The 26,168-nt window shown below is 36.9% G+C and overlaps 2 protein-coding genes across 3 annotated transcripts in view; both read left to right on the forward strand.

Moving 5' to 3' along the window:
* The first annotated feature begins 3,639 nt into the window (after positions 1-3,639).
* Positions 3,640-5,856, forward strand: LOC131942742 (uncharacterized). 2 transcript variants are annotated; one of them, XM_059302658.1, is made up of 6 exons: positions 3,640-4,309; positions 4,458-4,563; positions 4,665-4,861; positions 4,969-5,222; positions 5,322-5,484; positions 5,658-5,856. In XM_059302658.1, the coding sequence occupies exons 1-6, from the start codon at positions 4,114-4,116 to the stop codon at positions 5,807-5,809; spliced, it is 1,068 nt and encodes a 355-aa protein (XP_059158641.1). In that variant the 5' UTR covers positions 3,640-4,113; the 3' UTR covers positions 5,810-5,856. The 2 variants fall into 2 exon arrangements, with proteins under 2 accessions (XP_059158641.1, XP_059158642.1); XM_059302659.1 differs by having other exon boundaries at positions 4,665-4,849.
* A 4,585-nt stretch (positions 5,857-10,441) lies between these two features.
* Positions 10,442-26,168, forward strand: part of LOC131942748 (lysosomal alpha-mannosidase) — a 32,698-nt gene continuing 16,971 nt past the window's right edge. The window contains exons 1-18 of the mRNA XM_059302666.1: positions 10,442-10,619; positions 11,561-11,663; positions 12,461-12,610; positions 15,711-15,904; positions 16,532-16,640; positions 17,408-17,520; positions 17,835-17,906; positions 18,522-18,638; positions 19,665-19,868; positions 20,251-20,314; positions 20,481-20,520; positions 20,860-20,929; positions 21,532-21,651; positions 22,822-22,941; positions 23,272-23,395; positions 23,809-23,879; positions 24,607-24,810; positions 25,660-25,778. Of these exons, the coding sequence (XP_059158649.1) occupies positions 10,533-10,619; positions 11,561-11,663; positions 12,461-12,610; positions 15,711-15,904; positions 16,532-16,640; positions 17,408-17,520; positions 17,835-17,906; positions 18,522-18,638; positions 19,665-19,868; positions 20,251-20,314; positions 20,481-20,520; positions 20,860-20,929; positions 21,532-21,651; positions 22,822-22,941; positions 23,272-23,395; positions 23,809-23,879; positions 24,607-24,810; positions 25,660-25,778 (2,081 nt within the window). The 5' untranslated portion in view covers positions 10,442-10,532. The remainder of the gene's footprint in view (positions 10,620-11,560; positions 11,664-12,460; positions 12,611-15,710; positions 15,905-16,531; positions 16,641-17,407; positions 17,521-17,834; positions 17,907-18,521; positions 18,639-19,664; positions 19,869-20,250; positions 20,315-20,480; positions 20,521-20,859; positions 20,930-21,531; positions 21,652-22,821; positions 22,942-23,271; positions 23,396-23,808; positions 23,880-24,606; positions 24,811-25,659; positions 25,779-26,168) is intronic.

Below are 26,168 nucleotides of genomic sequence, written 5' to 3' on the forward strand. Positions count from 1 at the left end.
CAGCATTTAATTATAAATATCGGCGATGCGATAGGGAGGAGAAGTGACTTTGCTTATTTACTTAATCCTCTTAGATTCTTGTGGAGAATAAGTCAGCAACAAAACTCCGCCATACATCCCTGTTTTATGCGAGCCTCCCAAGTTCATGCCACAACACTCTCATCCATTCGCTCCAGTCATCACCACCTTCTAGGGGGTTCATCCATTTATGACATCCCCGGGGGGTGGGTCCGAAAAAAAATCGACTTATGTGTGTGTATAGTGGGGGGGGGGGGATCGGGTCACTGTGGACGTCCACATGTTGAATTCATTAACAGCATCTATCTTCTCAGAGGTGCAGCGACCCTTCCTGGAGCCAAACTTTCGATTTGCACCACCCCCCCCCTCAAACTTTCGATTTGCCCCCCCCCCCTTCGAACTTTTGATTTACACCCCCCCCCCCCCCTCAAACTTTCATTTTTTTTTTCACCACCCTCATCCCCACCTATCAGGTGAGCTTTGGTTCACCCCGAATGTTTACAATAGAAGTGACGGCTATTATGGGGCAGATAAATCAGTTTTTAAACTATTTGAAACTAAGGGGAGGTAATTATAAGTCTTAGTTATGCTCAGTGTTTCTTCCAGACTTTTTTCTCCGGGGGTGCACTTGAAATTTTCGGGGCGTGGGGGCGGGGCGGACAACAATTTCCGGGGGGGGGGGGGGGGGGCGGACACTGTCAAAAGTATATATTTTCTTTTAAAATTTCATTTCGTTTCGGGGGGGGGGGGTGAGGTGGAGGGGGGGCGGCAGAGATGCCTGGAAGAAGACAACACATCTTCAGTTGGAAAAATATTGTTAATAATATAAGGCAGAAAAATATTAAATACAAAAATCAAATGTTTAATATGTTGCAGTTTTTGTTTGGTATTGACAGAAACATTTAATATGAAGCAAGCGCTTCCCAGCTAACACAATTTATTAACCCAATGTCGTTCCAAGGTTGGCCCAATATCGCTATCTTGGCGATAAATTGGCCAAGGTCCCGCCATGCTTATGCCAGGATACGGCCAAGATTTGTACGTGCTTGCATCCCTTTGTTTTGAATAGCTTCCCTTGATACCTTGATATTTAACCGTTTTTACCCTGGCTTGCCAAGATTACAATGATTTATGTATTTACTGCAGCAATTTTATTTAAATAGGTTTGTTAAACTTAATATATGTTCCATGAAATACGTTTAAAAATCAAATATAATACTTCAGTTTAAAATTAGATTTAACTACAAACTATGTTGCGTGTTTTAAACATTTTGTTTAATATTTTTAAAATTGTGTGCGTGGCTACCCGTCCAGCGTCACGCTAGTCCATCGCATCTCGGCCTAAATTCTATGCCCACATTCCTTTCTATTGTTATCAAGCCAGCATCCCGCCAGGTCTTTACTTGCCATTCTTTGCTCGCCATTTTCCTCAACAACAGAGCCTTTGTTGTATCAAGCCAGCGGCACTAAGACCTCGTCTTTATCATCGCTTAATCTACCGACGTTTGGATTCTGTTAATAATCCTTTCAAGGACTTAAAACCACTTAATCAACAGGTAACATCGTCAATTATTATCGATAACAGATTATCCGACAACAGGTGAGCTTGTCGCATCAACAGGTATTGCACCAATTATTGACTTTTTTTTCAACAGTGAGGAGAATAATGTACATAAATTCATACTGCTGTGTAGAAAACACTTTCTGTCATTAAATAAGAGGAAGTCTATTTACATAGTTAGGCATTACAGTAACAGGCTAGGTGATTGTTTTAAATAATAAATATGTTTTCAACGAAAGAACCATCTAAAAGTTCTATTTGGAGAGCTACCCGAAAAAGGGTTAGTAATGATTTAGCTGACTGTATAAGGGCAGTACATGACGTTTCTGTCAGAGGCAGGCCCAGGAATTATGATTATGAGTATGATAGGCCTATTGATAAAAGTAGTAATCAGAGGCCTATTCTCAATGAGTTTGACAGTGTAAATTATTCATCAACACCAGTCACAGTAACTGGTCACCAAGCATGTTTTTCAGAAGTTAGAAACGAAGCTCACCATCAACAGACTGGCGCTGAGCAACACATGTATGATAATACTAGCAATTATGATTATACAGATTTAAATGATATTCTGTCGGATGTAGATTGTGAGACAGATGCAGACTCATCGCCAGAAGACAACTATGAAAATAATTTACAAGAGGAAGTCAGAAAGTGGGCTATTGATTTTCAAATAAAAAATGATGCACTTAGTGCCTTACTGTGCTTATTGTGCACCTACCACCCTTCATTACCAAAGGATTCAAGAACTTTGCTGAAAACTCCTAGAAAAATAAATGTTAAAGCTATTACAGGTGGTGCATACTACCATTTTGGAATTGAAAATTGCTTAACAAAATCGAACCATTTATTTAAATTTCTACATTCTCATCCAAATGAGACTCCAGTTATCCATTTGCAAATTAATTTTGATGGTTTGCCTTTATTTAAATCCTCATGCAGTCAATTTTGGCCAATTCTTGGAAGAATTTGTAAACCATTTGAATCTGATCCATTCCTTATTGGTTTGTATTATGGAGATAGCAAACCAGTTAGCATTGAAGAATATTTAACGGATTTTGTGAATGAAATGCATGTACTCGAGAAAGGTGCCACTTCACTCAGATTTGAAGACAACGAAGATTCTATTTTTCCTATTAAACTGTGTATATCTTGTTTTATATGTGATGCTCCAGCGCGGTCTTTTGTTAAGAAAACAAAAGGGCATTCAGGTTACTGGGGCTGTGATAAATGTTGTCAAAAAGGGGAGTGGGCTGAAAAAGTCATCTTTCCTGAAATAAATGCAACATTACGTTCAGATGAAGCTTTCGATTTAATTGAAGATGAAAATCATCAATTTCATGGATTATCTCCCTTGACTAGTTTGTCAGTTGGCATGGTCACTCAGTTTCCTTTAGATTACATGCATTTAGTGTGCTTAGGGGTGACAAGAAGAATTCTTTTACTCTGGCTTAAGAGTCCAGTTTCAAAAGGCCTTAGAATAGGAAATCAGGCTGTCCAACAGATATCAAACCGTCTACTACTCTTCAAAGAATATATTCCACGTGAATTCTCTAGAAAATGCCGTTCTCTGCATGATATAGAAAGGTGGAAAGCTACAGAGTTTAGGCAGTTTTTGTTATACAGTGGTATAGTTGCATTGAAAGGAAATATAGACAAAGTACATTATAGTCATTACCTTTTATTCTTTGTTGGTATTTATTGCCTTGCTAGTCCTACTTTATGTTACAGTCATGTTGATTATGCACATGAACTGTTGTGTATGTTTGTAGAAGAAGCTAAAGAACTTTATGGTAAAGAATTTCTGGTTTATAATGTGCATGGGCTCACACATTTGGCAGCAGATGTTAAGAATTTTGGACCACTAGATTCTTTCAGTGCTTTTCCATTCGAAAATTTTTTGGGTATGTTGAAGAAACTTGTTCGTAAACCACAGACACCACTAGAACAAGTTGTCAAGAGGTTATCGGAAAGAGCAGTCTCAGATAAAGGATTATTTTCATCTCAAGATTTTGTAACTGACAAGCCTTATCCTTTTCCAAAAAAAAAACATTGTCTTGGGCCATTGCCAAATGGAGTTAGATGTGATCAATTTGCTCAAATTAATTTTAAAGGTATCTTTTTTTCCATAGATAATGGAGACAACTGTGTTAAAATTGAAGACACTTTCTTTTTGCTTAGAAACATTCTCATTATGGATTTGTCTTCTGAACCAGTACTTGTTGTTGAGCGATTTCTAACATGTTATGATTTTTTTCAATATCCATTATTGTCCTCAAAATTGAGCATTTTTGAGGTGTCAAATCTTTCTGGTAAATTAGAGACATTCAATGTATCAAAAATTGAACAGAAATGTGTTCTCTTACCATACAAAAAGAGATATGTGCTGCTTCCTCTAAATCACAAAGAACAAAAATATTAGAATTTGTTTTATCTAATCCATTTAAGTCTTTAATTTTTATGTAAATACTGTGTATTCATATTTGTTGCAATTAGTATAGTTTATGTATTTAAGTCTGTATTAAAGTTAAAGAATGTACCACCTTCTGGAAACTGTTGAGGATAATGTAAGGATGGTGATGGTGGTGCCAGATGTGTGGCTGCTGGCTGGCAAAAAGCAATGTTACTGGCCAAGCACACCAACTGCTGGAGATGCATGGGTGCGCAATGCAAAGGAGCCATGTGAGAGCTGGCAGATTTTTACATATGAGAAAATTCTGCACAGCAATGGTAAGAATTAACATATTTTTAAATTACCAACAATTACTTACATTAAAAATTTTAAATATTAAAAGTAACATATACTTATTATAATACAATTATATTATTGTTTTTTAATGTTTTATTAAAACATTTAGACATTTTTATCACATTACAGTTTCCTATGAAAAGATAAAATCACTCGAGAGAAAGGCTCTAGATAAGAGTGATGTTGAGAGCTCAGGATCAGAGCCACATCGGCAGTCACGGCCAACAATTAGATGGTATATATTACAATCTCTAATTTAGATCTTGAGCTAAATATATAGCCTCATTTAAGTTTGTTATGTTTGTATAAATAATGAAAATAAAAATTTTGCATTAGGAGTCCCAATGATGATTCTGAATCATCAGAATCATCACCTGCCAGGAAGAAGCAGTGCAGAGTCGTGGTGAGGCGGAGGTCAAGGTCACCTATACCTTCCATAAAATATTTGCCACAACCACCTGAAGCTTCCAAAGCTGTTCCAAAACCACCTGCATCATATGCACAGTTTTCAGCGTCCCCTAGTTTTTCTGGCTGTAAGTGTATTGTATTTTTTTAAAATAAATCATTACTTTGTTAGCATTCTTGCTTTTGTTTGTAAAAAAATTTAGTAAAGATTTGACATAAATTATTTCTTTTCTAGTCACCCAGCAAAGTACAGATCAGCTGATGCCATTTTTTAAAAAGATTATGGAAAACAATGCAGAGCTGCTTGAAGAAATCCGGCGCCTGCATAGAAAAGTGGATAGGCTTGAGGCTAAATTGAATGGTATGGGAGAGGATATGCCAGAAACTATCCAGAGCCTGCCAGAAGGGTACACCTTTCCTTTACAGTCAGTTGAGCAAATGGTCAGCCTGGATAGTTGTCTGAATGACACATCAGTACAGAAGAGGATGGTAAGCAATGTTATAACAAAGTTACTGTTAAATTAGAAACTAGAGTGTATTATATTTCTTTCAATACTTTGTATTAACTGAATACTTTTTGTTCAACAGAGTCTTTACCTCAGCAACTATGGAGGTAAAAATGCTCGGCATGGTCTGTTCAGGGTTTTAAAAGAATTAATATGTCCTCAGTTATCAACTCTTTACTCATTTGAAGGCAAAAAAGGAAAACTGAAATTCAATGACCTCCAGAACCTCAAGATGACAATTTTTGGTAAAATGAAAATGGCTTCTTTGCTTCCAATAACTTAAAATTATGTAGGCCTATTTGTATATATCTAAAGCTGTCTGTCTATACAGAAAGACAAAGATGAGGTAAATGACAGATATATGGACAGAAGAATTGACAAGGCAAGATGCTGATAAGTTTTACTTTTTTTTTTTCAGATTCTATACTAAGATCTTTTAAAAATTCTACTATAAAAGAACTGGAAAAGGGGACAAGTGAATGGCTTGCCATGTCTGGTGACCGTGCAGGGGGGAGAAAAAGAAGAGAGGGCCCCAGCAAACAGCTACAGAATCATAAAGAGGCGGAGTGATTATTTTAAGCATCAGCCCCCCCCCCCCCCAATCCCAAGTAAAACAAAATTGCACACCTTCATTAATGGTATTTTTAAAAAAATCAATTTTTAATAAAAGTATAAGTTTATTCAAAATAACATAAATGCCTTAGTGATAGTGTTTACTACATTGTAAATCTGTGAAAATGCTGAATTTTTTTAACAAATACTATTACCCCTGTTATGTATATGTATAAATTAAGTATTTTGTTTGAATGTTATTTTTACTTACCATAGTAGTACATGACAGCTTCTGTATTCTTGTACAGTAAATTAAGTTTTTACATTCGTTTAATTTTAACTGTACTTAACAGCTGTTACATTATATGAAAATTTTTGTATATTTGTTTTTAATTTGTTTGTATAAAATTAAAAGTCAACATGAAAGCTACTACACTACTATTTACATATTCATTTTCTATCAGTACTTTATAATATAGTTATAGTTTTCTTACATTTGAATGAATTGTATAATACATATTTTAATAGATGAACAGTTTTTTGTGAATGTATTGCTGCTTTATTACATTTTGATTAAAGTTTCTATCACATTTTGAAATTAACTTTGTAAATACTATGACTGATATGAGAATGGAGTTTTTTGTATGTAAAAAATCATAATTTGAGCCTATTTGAGGCCAGGTTATAATACAGGATGAGCCAAGGTATAGCCAAAATATAGCCATTATTGGGCCAAGATATAGCCAGGATAAAATACACAATGAGCCAAGATATAGCCAAGATATAGCCATTATTGGGCCAAGATATAGCCATTATTGGGCCAAGATATAGCCATTATTGGGCCAAGATATAGCCATTATTGGGCCAAGATATAGCCATTATTGGGCCAAGATATAGCCAATATTGGGCCAAGATGTAGCCAATATTGGGCCAAGATATAGCCAATATTGGGCCAAGATATAGCCAATATTTGGCCAAGATATAGCCAATATTGGGCCAAGATATAGCCAATATTTGGCCAAGATATAGCCAATGTTGGGCCAATATGTAGCCGGGATATAGCCAATATTGTGCCAACATTGCGCCAACATCATGCCGAGTTTCACTACCAATGTTTGGCCAAGGTTAAGCCAATGTTGCACCAAGATGTAGCCAATATTGGTAACCAATGTTTAGCCAATATTGGGCCAATATATGTGTGCTGACTGGGTTATCTCATTGGGCCTAATTTATACTTTTTTTTCTCTCTGTTAGGGGAAGTACACGTCACCCAACTAACAAAAAAAATAAAATGACGCCATTGCTTTGAGGCGCGTGACCGACTGTCGTCGTTCTGCCAGCAGTCTGAACTGTTGTTTGTTGGAATCGAAACGAGTGAGTTGTTAAAAACAAATAATAATAATAAAAAGTCTAGACAGAACAGTAGTTGGTTTTGATTTGGTTCTTCGGCACTGAACCTAGACGTATTTGAAATCTTTTTTTTTATTTATGTACTCACTAATTATGCATGGCCATCAGACAAGAGTTGTCCGGTTCCATCCAAGGCCACGGAGGGGCGTGCCAAGGGAGGCGGGGCCTCCAAACGGCTGGGTTCATTTTCTATCCCAAGGTTAAAAAAAAAAAATGATGATGTTGTCACCCACTCATGTTTACATTGGAAATATTCACCCTACAGCGTAGGGCGTGAAAAATAGTCTTCTAAGACTCATTATAATGCTCCTCTCCACGGATATCTTTAGTAAAAAAATATGTTAATTTTTTTTTTTTTTTTTTTTTAAATATGTTCATTCATTTTTTTTTTTTTTTTAAATATGTTCATTTTTTTTTTTAATTGAAAATTAAATATTTTATTTCAGTATGATAAAAATGATAACAAGTAAGAAATAATAAATGGACAAGTTAACAATAGCTCAAGCTACAGTATCCACCAGAACCCCCATATAATCATGACCATCCATCCATTGCACTCAGTCAAACATACACTGACACAAGGATATATTTCAACATTCCCAAACAAAAATAGACAACATCCATGTTTAAGAGATTATTTATTCTTAGATCACCTGTCATCACTAGCAAGTGCTAACACACTACCTACATTAGTCCAATCTATGCCATGATGAAAATATGGATGTGTACACCAAACTTGCTTTTTTTTTTTGTTTTTTTTTTGTTTTTATTTCGGCCATCTTGAAGTAAAAAAAAAATACGCCATTTAGTATCATCTAAGTAACAATTCTTCATCTGAAATCTTCTTAATTATAGCATTTTGTATTTAATGCGACTAATGTTTTTATATTTTTATTTAGAGTCTAATAATAATTAAAAATTGAAATGTATATATAATTTTTAGATACAATCTTTTTATTAAGTATAAAATACTTAAAAATAATATCATAATAATAAATAAATTTTCTTTTAAAATTTTTAAACTGCTTTATTCTATATTTATAATGACATTAGAAACATAAGGGCTCAAATTGTTTCCCTTATATATTTTGAATAATTATATAAACCAACAATTTAAAATATTCAAATTTTACAAATCTATTTTCAACCTTTTAATATGTATAAACACAGATTCGAGAAAATAATAGGATTACTATAAAATAACAAATTGCAGAGGCGTAGCGACCCTTCCCGGCGCCCGGGGACAAACTTTTCGATTTGTACCCCCCCCCCCCCCCCCCGAGATTTCGATTTGCACCTCCCCCTCAAACTTTCGATTTGCACCCCCCTCAACCTTTCAATTTATGTTTCCAACCCATTTTGGCGCCCCCTAAGGTCGGCGCCCGGGGACATGTGTCCCCCCCCCCCCCGCCCCCCCTCTCGCTACGCTTCTGACAAATTGTATGGAGTTTCAGACCTGATAAAATAGATTGTAAGCATTTTTTAAAGAAGGAATGTAAGTGGATTTTTAAATATATTTGCAAAATTTATTATTAAAATAAATCATCTAGCACGTTTATTAAATGCACTAGGTTTAGTCTTGTGGATATGGCAACAATATCGGTGTAGTATTGATTAAATATGTAGAGAATTCTATGAAGAAATTTAGGTCAAAACATTTTCTAAAACTGAATTATTTAAATGTAAACAAAGCAGGCGTTATATATTTGGATCTTAATTGGTGGGTTTTTCCACACAACGTCCCTAAGACTGCACATTCGGTTAAATCAACAACTATAGTAGCCCATTGTATCCACAGATTATCGCTCTCTTTAAAATGAGCGTAGGTGCTATGGTAGTCACAGGGGAGCCAGGGGCGCCCAATCACACCCTGCTGCGGAGCCCCCCTCCAAATTTATTTTTCTTGCAGAAACCTTCAAAGTTTCAGGGCAACAAAGGTGTAGTAGGGTATAAAAGACATAAAACTGACAGACAAAAATACTTTAATTTAGATACATGTAAGACAAAAATACTTTAATTTAGATACATGTAAGACAAAAATACTTTAATTTAGATACATGTAAGACAAAAATACTTTAATTTAGATATATGTAAGTTGAAAACATTAGTTAAAAAAACTAAACGCGTTAGGTCTAGAAAAACAATAGGCCAGCCAAGTTTTGGTTCATTATTAAAAGTATGAAAATAATTTTAATATGAAAGTTCGACCATTGCATGCTCAAAAGGCGTTCATTACAAATTAAAGACACAACTTTAAAATATGAATTGCAATAGGTTTTATACTTTCATTAATAGAGTTAGGGCTAAACGTTTTTAATACAAATTAAAGACACAACTTTAACATATGAAATGCATTCTCTTCTTCTTCGTTCTTAATTTTTAGTGTTAGAAGGGATCGAGCCTTATCTGCCAGAGGGTTTGAACTCGAGACTTTTTCAAATTTATCAACCATGAGCTTTTGTCGACTCGACCACGCCTCCATCACAATTAAGCTTACGTGTCAACTGGTTATGCGCCATTGAGGCCATTGACTCCGATTTCAGCCTGCTTTTCAGCTTTTGTCCAACCAAGAACAAACTACAAGGCAACAGTTGTTTGATTTGGAGTTGTCTCTTCTAGAAGAGCGGCTGTCCTTGAACATTGTCAGATAAAAATGTACAATCTCTCATCTCATAATCTCTTCCCAAAGGCGTCCTAATCATCATCATCATCATCATCATCATCATCATCATCATCATCATCTTCATCATCATCATCATCATGATCATCACCATCATTCCTGTGGATGCATTGTGAAGCTTAGGAACGAAACCGCACCGCTCCTTTAAACTCTGTTCGATGCCATTCCTCCAACTTCAGTCCATGACATTCCGGATGCTTCTGCTTCTCTTACGACTGACCTTTTCCAAGTTTGTTTTGGCCTACCTACTTTCCTCTTTCCTAGGCAAGGTACTTAAAATAATTGTGTGGACTCAAGAAGTCTACCGCCCCCCCCCCCCCTCCAAACGAAATGGAATTTATATAGAAAACATATACTTTTACCAGTGTCCGCCTCCCCCCGAAAATATCAAGTGCCCCTCCGGAGAAAAAAAGTCTTGAAGAAACATTGTTTAAGTTTAGTACCAACCCTCCAACTTTCAATAACAAAGTTAGGGCGAAAAGTTTTTAATACAAATTAAAACACTACTTTGTAATAATTTTTCAATCAGGTCTAGGCTATCTCTAACTAAGACATGAGAGTAGATAGCGACAGGAGATATTGAAGATACTCCAGCTTGTTTGTTGGTCGTGTGTCGTGTTGGTGTACTTGGCAAGTGTACAAACAACCGCTATGTTGTGGTTGCGATCGTCTGTGGTTCTTCTTGTTCTCTGGTGTACGTGTACACGTGTGGATTGTGTACAAACATGCGGCTATCAGGTAAATGACAGGCAACTATTTTATTAGGTAAAAAAATGGATTTTGTTTTGTAAAACATAAGTTTTAATTAAAAACAAGGCTTTTGTTTTAGCACAACATGGATTTGGTTTGTTTTAATAAAATATGGTTTTGGTTTTTTTTTTGTAAAACATGGCTTTTTGAAAATTGAACATCGATTTTTTAGTAAAACATGGTATTTGTTCTTTTTTTGGGAGGTAAAATTTGTGTTTATTAAATCAATTGCATAACCAATTGAAATAATATTAAATTAAGGAGATCAATTGACAATTTTGACGTATAAATTATTTTAATATTAATGCCATTTCTTATATTAAACCTATTATTTAAAGTGCATGCTAATTAGACAATTTAGCAATATCGCTATTCTACTTGCTATCTATTTCAAACCATTGACCTTAAGTTCGATAAAACGAAACAATACAATGCATCCATCTCTTGATTAGACGATAAAAGCTAGACGCCCAGCACAGCAAATTAAAAAGTAGAACTTGTGGAAAGTAAAGCAAAGTAGTAATCTTCAACAAGTCGTACGTTGATACAGATTAGCAACACAGGACACATATATCTAGAATATAATGTGCCGATAAGATACGCACAATTTTTTGATTGTATGGTGATCGTTGATGGTCATTCGTTATCGTTCTTGGTCCCAACATGAAATAACACTAGAATAAACACAAATGACTTCGGTTTTAAAAGGCTAATACTGATAAACCACCGTGTTAAAATAGTTCAATATGTAAACCTTTCACACACACACACACACAGACACACACTCACACACAAACACAGAGACACACACAGACACACACTGTATTACACTGACACACACACACTAAACATATTATATATATATATATATATATATATATATATATATATATATATATATATATATATATATATATATATATATACAGAGCTGCAATGCCGAAAAACCTGGAATGATAAACGTCCATATCGTACCCCACTCACACGATGACGTAGGCTGGCTTGTCACGGTAGATCAGTATTACTATCAATGTAAGTTGCAAGTTCAGTATCGGTATGTTAAACGGTACTTTAGTACTACACTCAATGCAGATTTTGTTTTATGCAAAACGGTCGAACACTGATTGTGTATTTTGTAAAACGATCGAACACTGATTGTGTTTTATGCAAAATGGTCGAAAACAATTACTATTAAATTATTAGCAAAGTGTCTGTATTGTAAAATGGTCGACCACCATTACTGTCAATGTAGCATTTTAAATGGTAAAAGTGGTGCGCGTGGTCGAGTCGGTACAGCTCGTGGTTGCTAAATGAGGGCAGATGAGGCTCGTTAGCTGGGGACAGCCACTTTTCTAGGAGAGAACTCCAAAATTAAATAACTGCCGCTTTGTAGTTTGTTCTTGGTTGGACAAATGCTATGGAAGCAAATCCAAATTGAAAAGCAAGCTGAAATCGGAGTAAATGGCATCAATGGCGCATAACCAGTTGACACGTAAACTTAATTGTGTTGGAGGGGATCCCTTCCAACACTAAAATTAAGAACAAAGAAGTAGAAGAAAAAGGTGTAAAAAAAAACAATAAAACACGGACGATCACCATTGCTGTCAGTGTAATTTAGACGTTTTGTTTCGTTTTGTGACTCGCTAAATTGTAAAAAAAAAAAAAAAAAAAAAAAAACAATCCTAATTTGTTGGACTGGAAATTAAAATTGGATTGAAAATATAAATTAATATAATTAAACTGTAATCATAATGTATTACTCTCGCTAAAAACATTTGTTTTTAAAAGTTGCAGTAAATTGTTATTCTCTGTGCACCCAACGCTTGCAGCCGTACAGTTTATCCTGGACAGTGTCCTAGCTGAGCTGACCCTCGACCCCACCAAAAGGTTCATCGTTGTTGAGGTCGCCTATTTTTATCGCTGGGTTAACGAGCTGAGCCTGGAGCAGCACCAACAAGTGTTTGACCTAGTTAATGAAGGTAGAGTTGACCCAATTAATCGGTTCATTATCAGATTAATGGATGGACGGGGTGGGGATGCTAATTAATGGATTAATTATTTTAACACATAACTATACTTCTGTTAATTACATGCAATACTTCTTTTTTTAAATGCATGTGTCAATTTATTGGTAACTATTTTAATTAAATTTTTTTTGTTTATCTGATTGTCACTATGTTCGAACAGTTTAACGTTTTAAAAACAATCCAATAAAGGATAGGGGTCGTCCATAAATGACGTCATACTTGTAGGGGGGAAGGGGGGGGGTCCATAATTTTGTGACGATGTGTGATGAGGGGGAGGAGGGGGGGGGGGTTCAGATGGTGCGACGTCACACTTTTGCATTATAAAAAAGCAATGTTAGAAAAAGAGTTTTAGATGTTATTTCCTGTTTTAGAAAACTGTTTTAATAAATTGTAATAGGAATTGATTAAAATACTCTATTTTAACAGATTTCAGACAAGATTTTGGAAAAATATCCATGTTTAAAAAAAAATGCAATTTTGAGGGGGTTGCAGGCTGAGGTGTGACGTCATTTTAGGGGGGGGGGGGGGCTGGCTTTTTGTGACGTTGTGTGACGGAGGGGAATGGGGGGGGGGGAGTAAAAATCGTCAAAAAAAGCGTGACGTCATTTATGGATGACCCCATGGTCCATAAAAGACGAATAGTAAATGAGGTTTCGAGGATAAGGAGAGAGCTGAGAAGGTCTGAAAGAGTATTTATTTTGTGTTAATAATGTGTGGTTAGAGTTATGGTTATAAGTGTTAGGGGTTCGTCGAGAAATAGTTTTCTTACATCCCACTTCTGACACCAAATGTTAGGGGGGTTTAAACCGAGAGTTGATCTTATTCACTCATCCGTGCACCTTTGCGTGGTGACAAAGGGGTCTAATACGACCTGAGCAAAACTAATTAAAATCAATACAACACCAATATTAAACTAAAAATAAAACATAGTAGACACACATAATATGCATTTATTTATCTTCATTTGACGTCACAAGGGCTTATATGTTAAAAGCAAAAGACACAATTCAAATAAGACCTGGCCAGTCTTTCATATTCAAGAAAACACCACTTGAATTTCTAATACAAGTCAAAAAGACAAAAATAAGCAAACTTACATTTCAATGCAGAATTAGTCACCGTGGTAACTGACATTAATTCATAGAAAACACATATATAAGTGTGAATAGCAAATCTACATTTACACAACTCAGAATTCACACATGTCATATCCTCTAGTCCTAACTTAAATACTTGCACTGCTTATGTAATCTCAGAATCACACTTGTCAAAGTTATTCTTTCTAGTCCTAATTTCACTTGCACTGCTATGTAATCTCAAAATCAAAAACGTAAATGTCATCGTCTCTAGTTCTAACTTTACTACTTGCACTGTTATGTAATCCCAGAATCACACGGGAAAATGTTATCATCACTAGTTCTGATTCCACTAAGCAAACACGGTTTGAATCCTTCTATGAATACTCATCAGTACTCACAACAATCTAGCTTGACACTCAAGTGGCATGGAGATTTCCCGCCACTGGAATACAACATTTGGCCACTGGTACAAACATTGGGCCACAAAGATAATGGCCACTGGAACGAAGAACATATCTACACGGCAGGAAGATTTCCAGCCACTGGAATAAACATTTGGCCACTGGTACAAACATCAGGCCACAAAGAAAATGGCCACTGGAACGAAGAACATATCTACACGGCAGGCGTTTGGCCACTGGTACAACATCGGCCACATGTATAAACACCAGGTCACACATGTAAATATCTGGAACGAAACACATATGTACAGCAACAAAACATCGGCTGGGCCAATAATCCAGCCTTAGTGGCCAGCCCTAAAGGCTGCCACCATCCGAGGCCTAGACCATCGTGTCTAGCCTATGTGTCTGTCAGAGAGAGAGAGACCTCAACATAGTCGCCCTTCCTCATTTATAGGCTAGTCTTGCCCCCCTTATCATCTCCCTAGAGCTATAGAACCTGAGTTGGGCTCCGTCCCATCTCTCGACGTCCGAGATAACACCGGTCACTATGCACCCATGCGTTGAACACCCGATAACTGACCGCTATAGATCTTCACGTTGTCTCAGGGCTAACGATTGTGTCATACACCGCTCGAGCTAACGTACGACCACGCGGTACTCCCGCCGCGTTTCACACCTGACAACTGACCACAACAGAGATCATGAGTAATGATTCTACCGAGACGTCCAGCGGCATGCCCGAACTCAACTTTAGACATAAATCACCGCGGGTGTCTTCATCATTCCGTGTCACTCATGCACCTGCATAGAGCTCGCAGCCCTTAACGACCAGAGTGAGCCGATAACATTTTAATTAAATTTTAGATTTCCCTGGCCTGTTCATCCCCAATATCTTAGATTAACCCCTTGGGTTTCTGTAACTAGTCCTAGTCACCTAAACCCCTTTAATAAGCACCCAAGTTACCATTTTACTTAAAAATAAACAATATAATACCAGCCAACATGCTTCTTAAGAATCAACAATTTGGTACCAGCCAACATAAGTGAAAGGCGAAGAATGGGAGGTTAGAGCAGGGGCGTAGCGAGGGGGGAGGGGGTTGCGGACCGCACCGGGTGACACCATTTAGGGGGTGACACCAAGGCAAAAAATAGTTAAATATATAGAGAAAAACTTGAGGGGGGGGGTGCAAATCGAAAGTTTGAGGGGGGGGGGGTGCAAATCGAAAATTCGAAAGTTTGTCCCTGGGAAGGGTCGCTACGCCTCTGGGGGGTGACACCATTAAGTGCCGCACCGGGTGACATGACACCCGACCTCGCTACGCCACTGGGTGAGAGTTTTGTGTCAACTTAAGGACCAGTAAGGTGTGTGTGGGGAGGTGGGGGGGGGGGGGGGTAATTGACATTTTTTGACTGCATGTGAATGTAGAAGGTTGGAGTAAAAATGCCTTTAAATAAAGGATATTATTTATGAGCAACATCTAAATGCATGTATTACTAGCTGTTTCATTCGTTCATTGACATTCAAATATTTTGGTTGCATTTTTTAAATGCTCTGATCCACCTACTTAGGTCGATTAGAGTTCATCTCCGGGGGATGGTCGATGAACGACGAAGCGGCCACTCATTACCTGGCCATCATCGACCAGCATAAGCTGGGCTTTGAGTTCCTGCGGGACAGCTTCGGCAGCTGTGCAAGGGTCAAGGCCGGATGGCAGATTGATCCGTTCGGGCATTCCAGGGAGCTGGCGTCGCTATTCGCACAGGTAGGGACCACTGCATGAAAGATCGTGTAGTATTTAGCTGATTTTTTTTTCTGGGAACACTCATTCCTGGTAAATACTCTGACCAGTGTTTTTTACAGAAAAAGGAGGGGGGGATGAGCGAAACTTTTCGGGGGTGGGGGTGGGGGGTGGAATGGTAAAAAGGTATATATTTTCTATATTAATTCTATTTCGTTTCGGGATGAGGAGAGGGGGGGGGGAGGAGGACAGTGTCCCACGAAGAGATACCGGAAAGAAACACTGATTTTGACTAAAACTAGAGAAAAATAAAGTTAAATAGATTGTCTACAATGTGGAGAAGATAGAGTAAGGGTAGTGGGAAGGGACGGGGGCGGACAATGTTATTGACACTGTAATCATAAAGCTACAATGAGACAGTTTTACGTAATGGGATAGATGTACGTTCTAACCCCCTACCGACCAGTCCCTTCCTACGTCCCTGAATGTACACATATTCTATACCACTCCCATTTTATGATGTAGCCAGTTAAATAGATTAGCATATCGTCACCTGTATAGTACAAGGGAGATAACTTTTTTTCATTTACAATGTTTAAACAAAACACCTACAGCTATCTTCCCATTAAAAAAGAGCTGTCTTTCCTTCAGTTTGGGTTTGACGCCCTGATATTCAGCCGTCTTGACCAGCAGGACAACGAGTTACGTCAGGTCGAGAAACGTCTGGAATTTGTCTGGAAGGGAAGTCCAAAAAACATCGGTGAGTTTCTTATCTACCTCTAACACGGTCAGTCAGGTAATCGCTGAATTTGTTCTCTACCACGTTCAGTCAGGTAATCGGTGAGTTTCTTCTCTACCTCTACCACGTTCAGCCTGGTAAACGTATGGTCTGGAATGTCCGAATACTGGCATAGGGTCAAGTTGTCATGATGAGATAAGATTATTTCATTAGGCATGGTCAGTGCCCATGTACTAACTCTCGTCATCTCATTCAAATTATCACTACCGAAAAGTTAATTTATGCCTATCATCCCATTGTTGGTGGTTGGCAAAGTAGATAGTAACTATTAATAATAAGTAAAGGCTGGCGAAAAACGTAAGAAAAAAATGTGCCTCTAACATAAATGAAGCATGACGACTAAAGAAAATAAAGAGTGACAACTAATATTAGTAAAGAATGGCCACTAACATAAGTTAAGTACGGCCACTAACATAGGTAAAGAATTAACACTAACATACGTAAATAATGATCACTAACATACGTAAACAATGACCACTAACATACTTATATAATGACCACTAACTTAATTAAAATAATGACCACTAACATAAGTAAATAATCATCACTAACATACTTAAATAATGAATACTAACATACTTAAAGAGTGACCACCACTAAATAATGACCACTAACATAAGTAAACAATGACCACTAACATACATAAATAATGACCACTAACATTCGTAAAGAATGACCACTAACATTCGTAAAGAATGACCACTAACTTGTTGTTTGTGCTGTATCAGGGCCGTCCTCTAACCTGTTCACGAGTATCCTACCCTACGGGTACAGCCCACAAGATCCCATGCACTTCGATGTTCAACAGATATACCAGCCTATGAACACAGAACTCTTCGCTGTAAGGGCAGGCTCGCCTTTGTAAAGTCTTAGAGAAATGTGTACACTTTGTACAACAGCTTGCGTATGGGGGTGTGCGAGTGTGTTGGTGTTTGCGTGACTGCGAGTTCATGTAGAATGCGTTTGTGTGTGTTTTTGTTATTATGAGTTAATGCGTGTGTGTGCTTGTGTGTATTGCGACAGTATAAGTTCATGTACGTATGCGTTTGTCTGTGTATCTGTGTGCGTATGTGTACGTATGTGTTTATGTTCGTGTGAGATTGGCTTAGGCCTCTAGCTATGAGCAAAGACATCCAAATACAAACATTGTTACAGGATGACCCAGCACTGAACGATTATAACGTAGACAGCATCGTGGATGCCGCAATTAACGCTATAAATATTCAGGTATGTGCACTGTTTAAATTGTTCGCCTTAAACTTTCACATAACAATCACCTTTCTTAGCACCACGATGTCTATTTAAATAAAACACGGACACACATCTCCTAAGTCAGTGTCACAACACTGCAGATGTTGTGTTGTGTACAACAGCACGTGTTGCATTTCAAGGCATGTGTAATTTAACGAAGAACTGCATCTGCTTCCGTCTAGGGTGTTTGTTAATTAACACAGCCGACTATGAGAGGTCTATCATTTAGGACTTCATCATCATCTTTTCCCGTTTATGACCAACTGTATAAATGTATTCAGTGTAATAATGTAACTCGATTTTAAACATACCTGGGTGTTCCAGACTTTGTATCCAAAATAATCGTACATATAGTGCAGTCAAGAACGAAATTTCAATTCCACTTTATGAGTAAACGTTTATGTTATGCTTGTAGCTTAGATTTTTAGTTTTTAGCAACGAAAAATCATTAAAAATTGTTGATTCCCCCTCCCCTCAATGAAAAAAAATCACTAACTCCTAACATATTTTAACCTTTTCTAAAGCGATTGTCTTTGAAGTCTTGTCTTTTATTAAGCGACGAAAGCACAAAATTAAAACTTTTTTTCTAAGGCGACCGTTTTTGCGACCAACCATTTGCTGGTACCTGCAGGAGGGGACTTCAACTATGTCAGTGCTCACTTTAACTTTAAGGAGATGGACAAACTTATCAAGTACGTCAACGCTAGGGTGAGTACATACATCGTGAGCAAGTGTCAATGTAGACAAAGTTTCGTTAAACTTTGAGGAGATGGACAAACTCATCCAGTACGTTAATGCTAGGGTGAGTACATACATCGTGAGCAAGTGTCAATGTAGACAAAGTTTCGTTAAACTTTGAGGAGATGGACAAACTTATCAAGTATGTCAACGCTAGGTTGAGTACATACATTGTGAGCCAGTGTCAATGTAGATGAAGAAAGTAGAGTTCATACGTTTCTTGACCTCAGTATAAACTGATATTGTTGTCAGCACTACGTCCGGCCGCCTTTACTTTACCCCTACGCGAGTTAGATAAACAATTTTGTTGGGTGAACTCTGGGATGTTCAACTGAATTGAACCCGGATTCGAACTCGAGATTTTCAGCTAGCAGTCTATCTCTCTACCTCTAAGCAGAAGCACAAACTCATTCAGTAATTCTAGAGCGAGTAGAAAAAATGAGTGCTAGTTCCAGTTTAGAGATTGTTTCTTTAAACTTTAAGCAGCTGTTCAAACTCATTCAGACCGACAACGCAAAGGCGAGTCTAAAAATGCTGTACTTGTATGATAAGAAACATATAGATCTAGTGTGAGTTGAATCATCTGAATCGATGGTTAGTGCAGTGATTATTTCGATTCAATATTTGAGATCTATAGGCTAATTCAGCACGAGAAATCTTTAGTAACTGTATTGAAGACTATAAAATGACCTCTGACTTAAAGCGCGAGGGTCTTTTTCACTCTGTGTACTATTGTGTACAATGTACGTAAACGTGCGATTGAGACAGCCAGTACTAGTGTCAAAAAAGCTTAGGACTATAAATATGCTTTGTTTTCAGCTTTTCGTGTAGCCCAGGATTAAGTTAGTTACTTCATCGACAACGTCGCTCTGTCACACCTACACATTTTGTTCTTAACAATAACTAAAGATTAGGCTAATGAATCCAGTAAGAATATATCTCTCAAACAGCAAGCCTTTTTCTTACAAATACCCCCCCCCCTCACACCACTCACAGCAAGCCAACGGCAGCAACATCAACTTCCTCTACTCCACCCCCTCCTGCTACGTCAAAGCGGTCAACGACGACAACGCCACGTGGACGACCAAGGAGGACGACTTCTTCCCGTACGCCGACAGCGACCACTCCTACTGGACCGGCTACTTCACCAGCCGTCCAACCGTCAAACGTTACATCCGGGTCGTCAACGGCTTTTATCAGGTGTGTTACGTGATTTTTTTTTTTTACTTTCATTTTGAGCATTTTTCTAAATGCTGACAAGTCAAAAGGCCGACACGGACAAAAGCAATTACCGTTCCGCAATTTAAATTTTTAAATTTAAAATTAATACGTTGTTGATTGTTAAGCCATCGCCTAACTTAACCAAAGATCTAGATGGTGTCCTGGGGAATCTTAACCCCATCATTATATAATTTTGGGAAATTATTTGAATGTATTAATATTATTATTATTATGTTAACACAAATTTCACATCACATAAGCTCTTAACCAAGAGATCAAGATAAATTTAAAAGCATTTTATTATTGTAACTTCTAAATGAAACAATAAAAATTACATTTATTTTCTCATATTTGGTTACAGTCTGTAAAAAAACTGGCCACAAATCTTTTACAAATCGGGATCGGAAGAGACCTTCTCCCCTTAGGTAAGTATAACTTCAATAAAACTATCTAACTAAAAAAAATATGTTGATATTTTTTTCGGTAGCTACGATTATTTCTTTTTACGGGAAACTTGCCTTCAATGTCCAGTCTTTGATAGTTTCATGTCGTCATTATTATTTATGTTTTCTTTTTTTTCTTTTCTATTAGCGGATGCTTTAGGGGCGGCACAACATCATGACGCTATCACGTATGTCAAATTGGTGTTAGGGCATATACAGAGCCGTAGCGAAGGGGGGGTGGGCCGGGGGATGTGGACCGCACCGGGTGCCACCATTTAGTGGGGTGACACCAAGGCAAAAAAAAATAGCAAAATATATAGAGAAAAATTTGAGGGGGGAGGGGGGTGAAAATCGAAAATTTGTACCCGGGAAGGGTCGCTACGCCTCTGGGGGGTGACACCGTTACGTGCCGAACCGGGTGACACCCGACCTCGCTACGCCACTGGGCATATAACATATGCGCGCGGACACACACATACATATATATATATATTTGTCTAAACTTTAGGCATTTATTACTATTCTAGAGGCACAGAGAAACAAGTTGTAGCCTTTGATTACGCACTCCGCTTATCTGACGGTGTTCGCAACGGTTTGGTAAGTTTCCCATCTTAATAGCGGGTGATCTCCACAAAACTCGCATCTGGGATAAACGAAAAAGTTTTTTTTTTTTCATTTCCGTGTTCCGTGTCTAGTGTAGGCCTATTAGGTACTAGTATAATGATTCTACCTTCCTCTTTTATTAAGTCATAAAAAAATACGGGCATAGCACAGTAGGGAGAATCCAGTACATGGATCGAGGGAAAGACTAGACTATCAATCTAGCCTGCTTTCTATTGCAAGGTTCAACCTCAGCAATGCATTTTAGTTGATAATGCAATATAGAGTTGAGAGCGTATTGATGTTTCGAACTCATTACATGTTTACTAACTGTGTTTCTTCCAGACTTTTTTCTCCGTGGGGAAGGGGTGGGGCACTTGATATTTTCGGGGCGGTCAACATTTTTCGGGGGGGGGGGGTGTGTGTGGACACTAGTAAAATTGTATGTTTACTATATAAAATCCATCTCGTTCGTGGGGGGAGGGGGGGGGGTGGTAGACTTTCTGCCCCCCCCCCCCCCCCCCCCCCTGAAGAGATGACTGGAAGAAACTCTAATTACTAAGGACAAATTAAAATTAAATTATTTCCCTTATTTTTAGGATATGGTCAACACCGTGTACAGAAAGTTGATGTACAAGGGAACATTTACTCCCCCTACACAAGAGTTCTGTCCCTTGCTAAACGAGAGTATATGTGACTTGACCCGAGAGACCTACATGGTAAGTCATCTCTAACGCACTGCCTGTTTATACAAAATTATCTTTTTTTAATTTAATTTTTTTGTTTAGTTCTATTCTACTCCTGGAAAGGTAAGCGATTTGATAAAATGATGAATTGTGGATTCCATCTGACTATTTGGTTATAATATTTCATTCTCAACTGCGACCATTTTCTGTAATTTTGTCTCCGTAATTGTTGAAATACCATGTCTAATTAATAGTACTCCGTACCGAATTCTCAATTTATACACCATACTTGATATATTATTGATAAATACGTAAGGGCTACACCCCTCCCTTACCCTACCAGCTATCCCACAACACTGTCATTGATGACGTCCCAACACGGAGGGGGGTGGGGGTTCGGTTAAAAAAAAAATCGACGTTAGTGGACGCTTATGGACTGGGGGTGAGGGGGGGGGGGGTCGGGTCAGTGTGGACGTCCACATGTTGAATTTAACATCAAAATACTTACATCTAAAAAAATTAAATAAATAACATTAAAATAAAATAAAAACTGTATATAAAATGTACGAGTTAAAATAAATCAACAGTTCACAAGTACACAAAACGAATGGCGTCATCTTCCAATTTTATAATATGAAAGAAATGTAATATTTTATTCAATTTTGATTTTTATCTATGGATCTACTCATCAAGACGGACGATATGAAATGTATACATTTTTCTCGGCCAAAATAATACACATTACTTTAAAAAACAAGATAAATACTATTCAACAGTCGTGTTTTTAACGGAATCATCCAAGTCTCTTAATCACAGTGTGCATTTAAATTTAATATAGTGTTGTGTTGTCAAATAATGTATATAATTTGGTTTTTTTAACAGGTATTGGTAGCCTATGTTATTTTAAATGTGTCGGATTTTTAGCTATTTAGATATTTCTTTGCTTTGTCACTAATATCGTTCAGTGTGCAGTAGAGCACATAGCGTTTTACCGACATCTATTTAATACAATATTTTTCTCAAACAAAAGTATAACTCACGTGTAACGACTAGTTAAAAAAATTCCAGTACGGAAAACCTTAACAGAAGAAAATATACTGTACTATCAAATTTAATATCACATTTTTTTACTTTTATAATTTGTTATTATAAAGGTTGTCTATAACGTTTTTCATGTGAATCTTATTTTCTTGCTCATTAAAGCTGCAAGCAACCCTCTACAACCCCCTAGCTCGTTTGGTTGAGTATATGGTTAGACTACCCGTTGCTGGAAGTGGTTATACAGTCATCGCTCCTGATGGAACTACGGAAGTTGAACATCAGGTTGAGTTATCTACCATTTTGCGTTTAAGTATTGAACAACAGAATAAAGGGAAATAACTGCTTTCTAAAATAAATTCGACGGTGTTCCTTAGAGTGTTGACTTTCCTAGTTTTTACAAAATAAATACTTCACCATTGCAAATACGGAAACATAACAAAATTTTAAAATGATGACAAAAAAAACAAACATTTAGGCCTATATGAATGCATGTTATTTTACTTTAAAGTTATGTCGACTGTTTTGGTACATTTCCAAACTAGTTTATATTAACACACGGTAGCATGCCGGATATAATGACCTTGATCTTAATCCACACTACCCTTATTATAGCTTGTTCCAGGGTCGGCTCAGACTCAGACCCTTGTGTTCCCCGCCACCCTCCCACCCCTAGGGTACGCCACTTACTTTGTTAACAGACAAACAGATGTGCCAAAGAAACCAGCCGAAGTTCTAGGTAACTAAAACTAATTTTAAAACTAATTATAAAACTAATTTTTTTTTAATAAAGTAACATTTACGTTTTAATATCTGGCGTTCAGTAATGTAGATATTTTATAGTTGAACTATTTGTTTTTTTTTACCTCGGTATGAGGAGTTGTGTTGTGTCGCACTAAGGATTCGAACCCGCAAATTTACTCTAGACTTTCGGGTTAACGAAACTGCTATAGTGCTTGTCCAAAAAGAACATAAAACTATAAGTTAATTGTGAATGCGATAATGTGTTAATTTCTTTAAATTGGAAGTATTCTTTTAAAATATACTACAGTTGAAGTTACAAGAATATCTTTGGTAATTAGAGATGTATTATTAGTAATTAATTACAGCTGTCTGTGTGAAATAGTAAAGTGATTGATTTACGTACTTCAGATCAAGAGAAACCAAAGGCAAAATCAAGCAAGCGTTCACATTCATCTACCACAAATGTTATTCAAGGGAAGGTAGGATTAAATATGTTTTTTTAAACTTAAACGTCAAGTTTAAATTATTTCCTTAACATGCAGATCTTAATAAAATTAGAGATTGATTATACAGACCTAAATCGTACAGATGTTAATCATAAATTTTTATCATACAAATCTGAATCATTTCTTTATTAAAGTAAAGTTCCCTTTCAAACCTGTCGGTCTATAGGGCAAGTGGAATAGAGTTCACTTGTTTCTGTGACCTCAGCATATGAAGAGATAGTGTGGTCAGCACTATGCCCAGCCGCCTTTACTTTCCCTAACTTTCCCTAACGTGAGTTAGGTACCCATCAGAGTTGGGTGGACTCAAGGGCGGATTAGCAGTCTAGCTTTCTACCGGTAGACTTCTCCGTACCCTAATTTCTGTATTAACCTGAACATTCTTTTACAAAAATGTAAATCCTAACTTTTTATCAATGCTGGTTTTATCGGACACTTAAAAATAAAGATCTCAATATCCCACAAAATGTTTAAGGGAAAATTCAAATAATTTATCAAACCTAATAATTTTACCAAAAAAAAAAAAAGCAATTTTAATCCCCTATTGGACGACGGTGAATTTAAAGGTATATTTTACATGATCCAAGTTGTCAAATGCTTTAAAAAAAAAAAAAAAAAGATCTATTCTCCCACAAAAGCTTAAGGGAGAATATATAATGTATCGTCATTCACATGATAACGTTAATACATATATTGACCTCAGTACGTCAGCGTGACCTTTGACGAGGCCGGGCACCTAGCCTACCTGACCAACCTTGAATCAGGCGTGACAACCCAGCTCAGCCAGAACTTCTACTTCTACCCCGGCTTTGGTCAGAAGGGACAGTCCAGTGGCGCCTACATCTTCAGGCCGGCCAACAACACACCGACCAGCATACCACTCACTCTCTGGCAGGGTACCAGAAATGTAAGGTCACGTGATGGGTCCGTTAAGTCAACGGTTCAAACTTAAAATAGGATATCTTTAAGGGAAAATGCGCAGAGGAACAAGTATAAAATCTTGATCAATAACCATAATTAGATTTACTTTAAACTTATCAAACAATTCTAGAATGGAATAAGCATATCATTAAGAGATAATGCGCAAAGGAACAAATAGAAAATCTTGATTAATAACCATAATTAAATTTACTTTAAACTTATCAACCATTTCTAGATTGGAAAAATATAACAAGAATATATACATTTTTTTTCCTAAAATATTTTAAGACTCTTTTTCTAACCATATCGACATTTTTTTAAAGCATTTTATCAAAAGACTATTTTTCTAACTGTATCAATATTTGTTTGAAGCATTTTATTAAAAAGCCAATTTTTTACATTTTTTGAAGCATTTTATTAAAAGACTATTTTTCTAACACTATTTTTCTAACACTATCAACACTTTTTATAACCATCTTATTACATTATTCTTCGCAAATTCTTCAGCTGATAACATCATCTAAATTGGGTTGTGTTTGTAGTTAGGGTTAAGCCAAATCTTGGACTTGTAATATAAATTATTAGCTATTTAATTATTAGATAGTTAATTCATCATGACTTGATAATAACATAGATTTTTCTTTTGCTATCTCAGATAGTGAAATCTCATTAATGCCGATCACACTTCATGTGTAGGCATGAGTCTATTGGTTAAATTTTAACGTAACTTTAAACAACGCTAGATGTCTTTTCTGTGTTAAACAAATCTACGAAACCTTCAATTCCACTTGTATTAAAAGTAACGGGTCTCTCTTTCAATGGTTGCTGTGTTCAGGGTACCCTGGTACAGGAGGCGTATCAACAGTTTACAGACCTGGTGAGTCAGGTGGTGCGGGTCTACAGGGAGAAACGTTACGTAGAGTTCCAGTGGACGGTTGGTCCCATTCCTGTCAGGTAATGGTCTCGGTCGTTGTATGGAACTCTCTCTATATATATACCTATGTACAGTCTAGCACACACAGACACTCGTATATACAGTCAGGTATATATATATAGACAATGGAACACATATCTTCACGGATACATACACAGATACTCATAGAAACATTGACAGGCACTCACACACACACATACGAACCTACAGACACACACACACACACACACGCACACACACTTAGTGACAACACTGTTAAGCACATACAGAAACATTAGGCTATAAATAAATAAATATATATATATATATATATATATATATATATATATATATATATATATATATATATATATATATATATATATATATAAGTGTGTGTGTGTTCTGTATTTTTCACCATACAGATTTTA

The sequence above is a fragment of the Physella acuta genome, unplaced genomic scaffold (genome assembly GCF_028476545.2).
Source record: "Physella acuta isolate Inbredline_101_S28 unplaced genomic scaffold, ASM2847654v3 ptg000423l, whole genome shotgun sequence".
Classification (NCBI taxonomy): Eukaryota; Metazoa; Mollusca; class Gastropoda; family Physidae; genus Physella; species Physella acuta.

Bases quoted from the DNA above. Each gene is read 5' to 3' on its own strand.
- LOC131942742 (XM_059302658.1), top strand. From the start codon at position 4,114: ATGTACCACCTTCTGGAAACTGTTGAGGATAATGTAAGGATGGTGATG. The intron at 4,310-4,457 runs GTAAGAATTAAC...ATCACATTACAG, and splicing joins GAAAATTCTGCACAGCAATG to TTTCCTATGAAAAGATAAAA. The intron at 5,223-5,321 runs GTAAGCAATGTT...TTTGTTCAACAG, and splicing joins CATCAGTACAGAAGAGGATG to AGTCTTTACCTCAGCAACTA.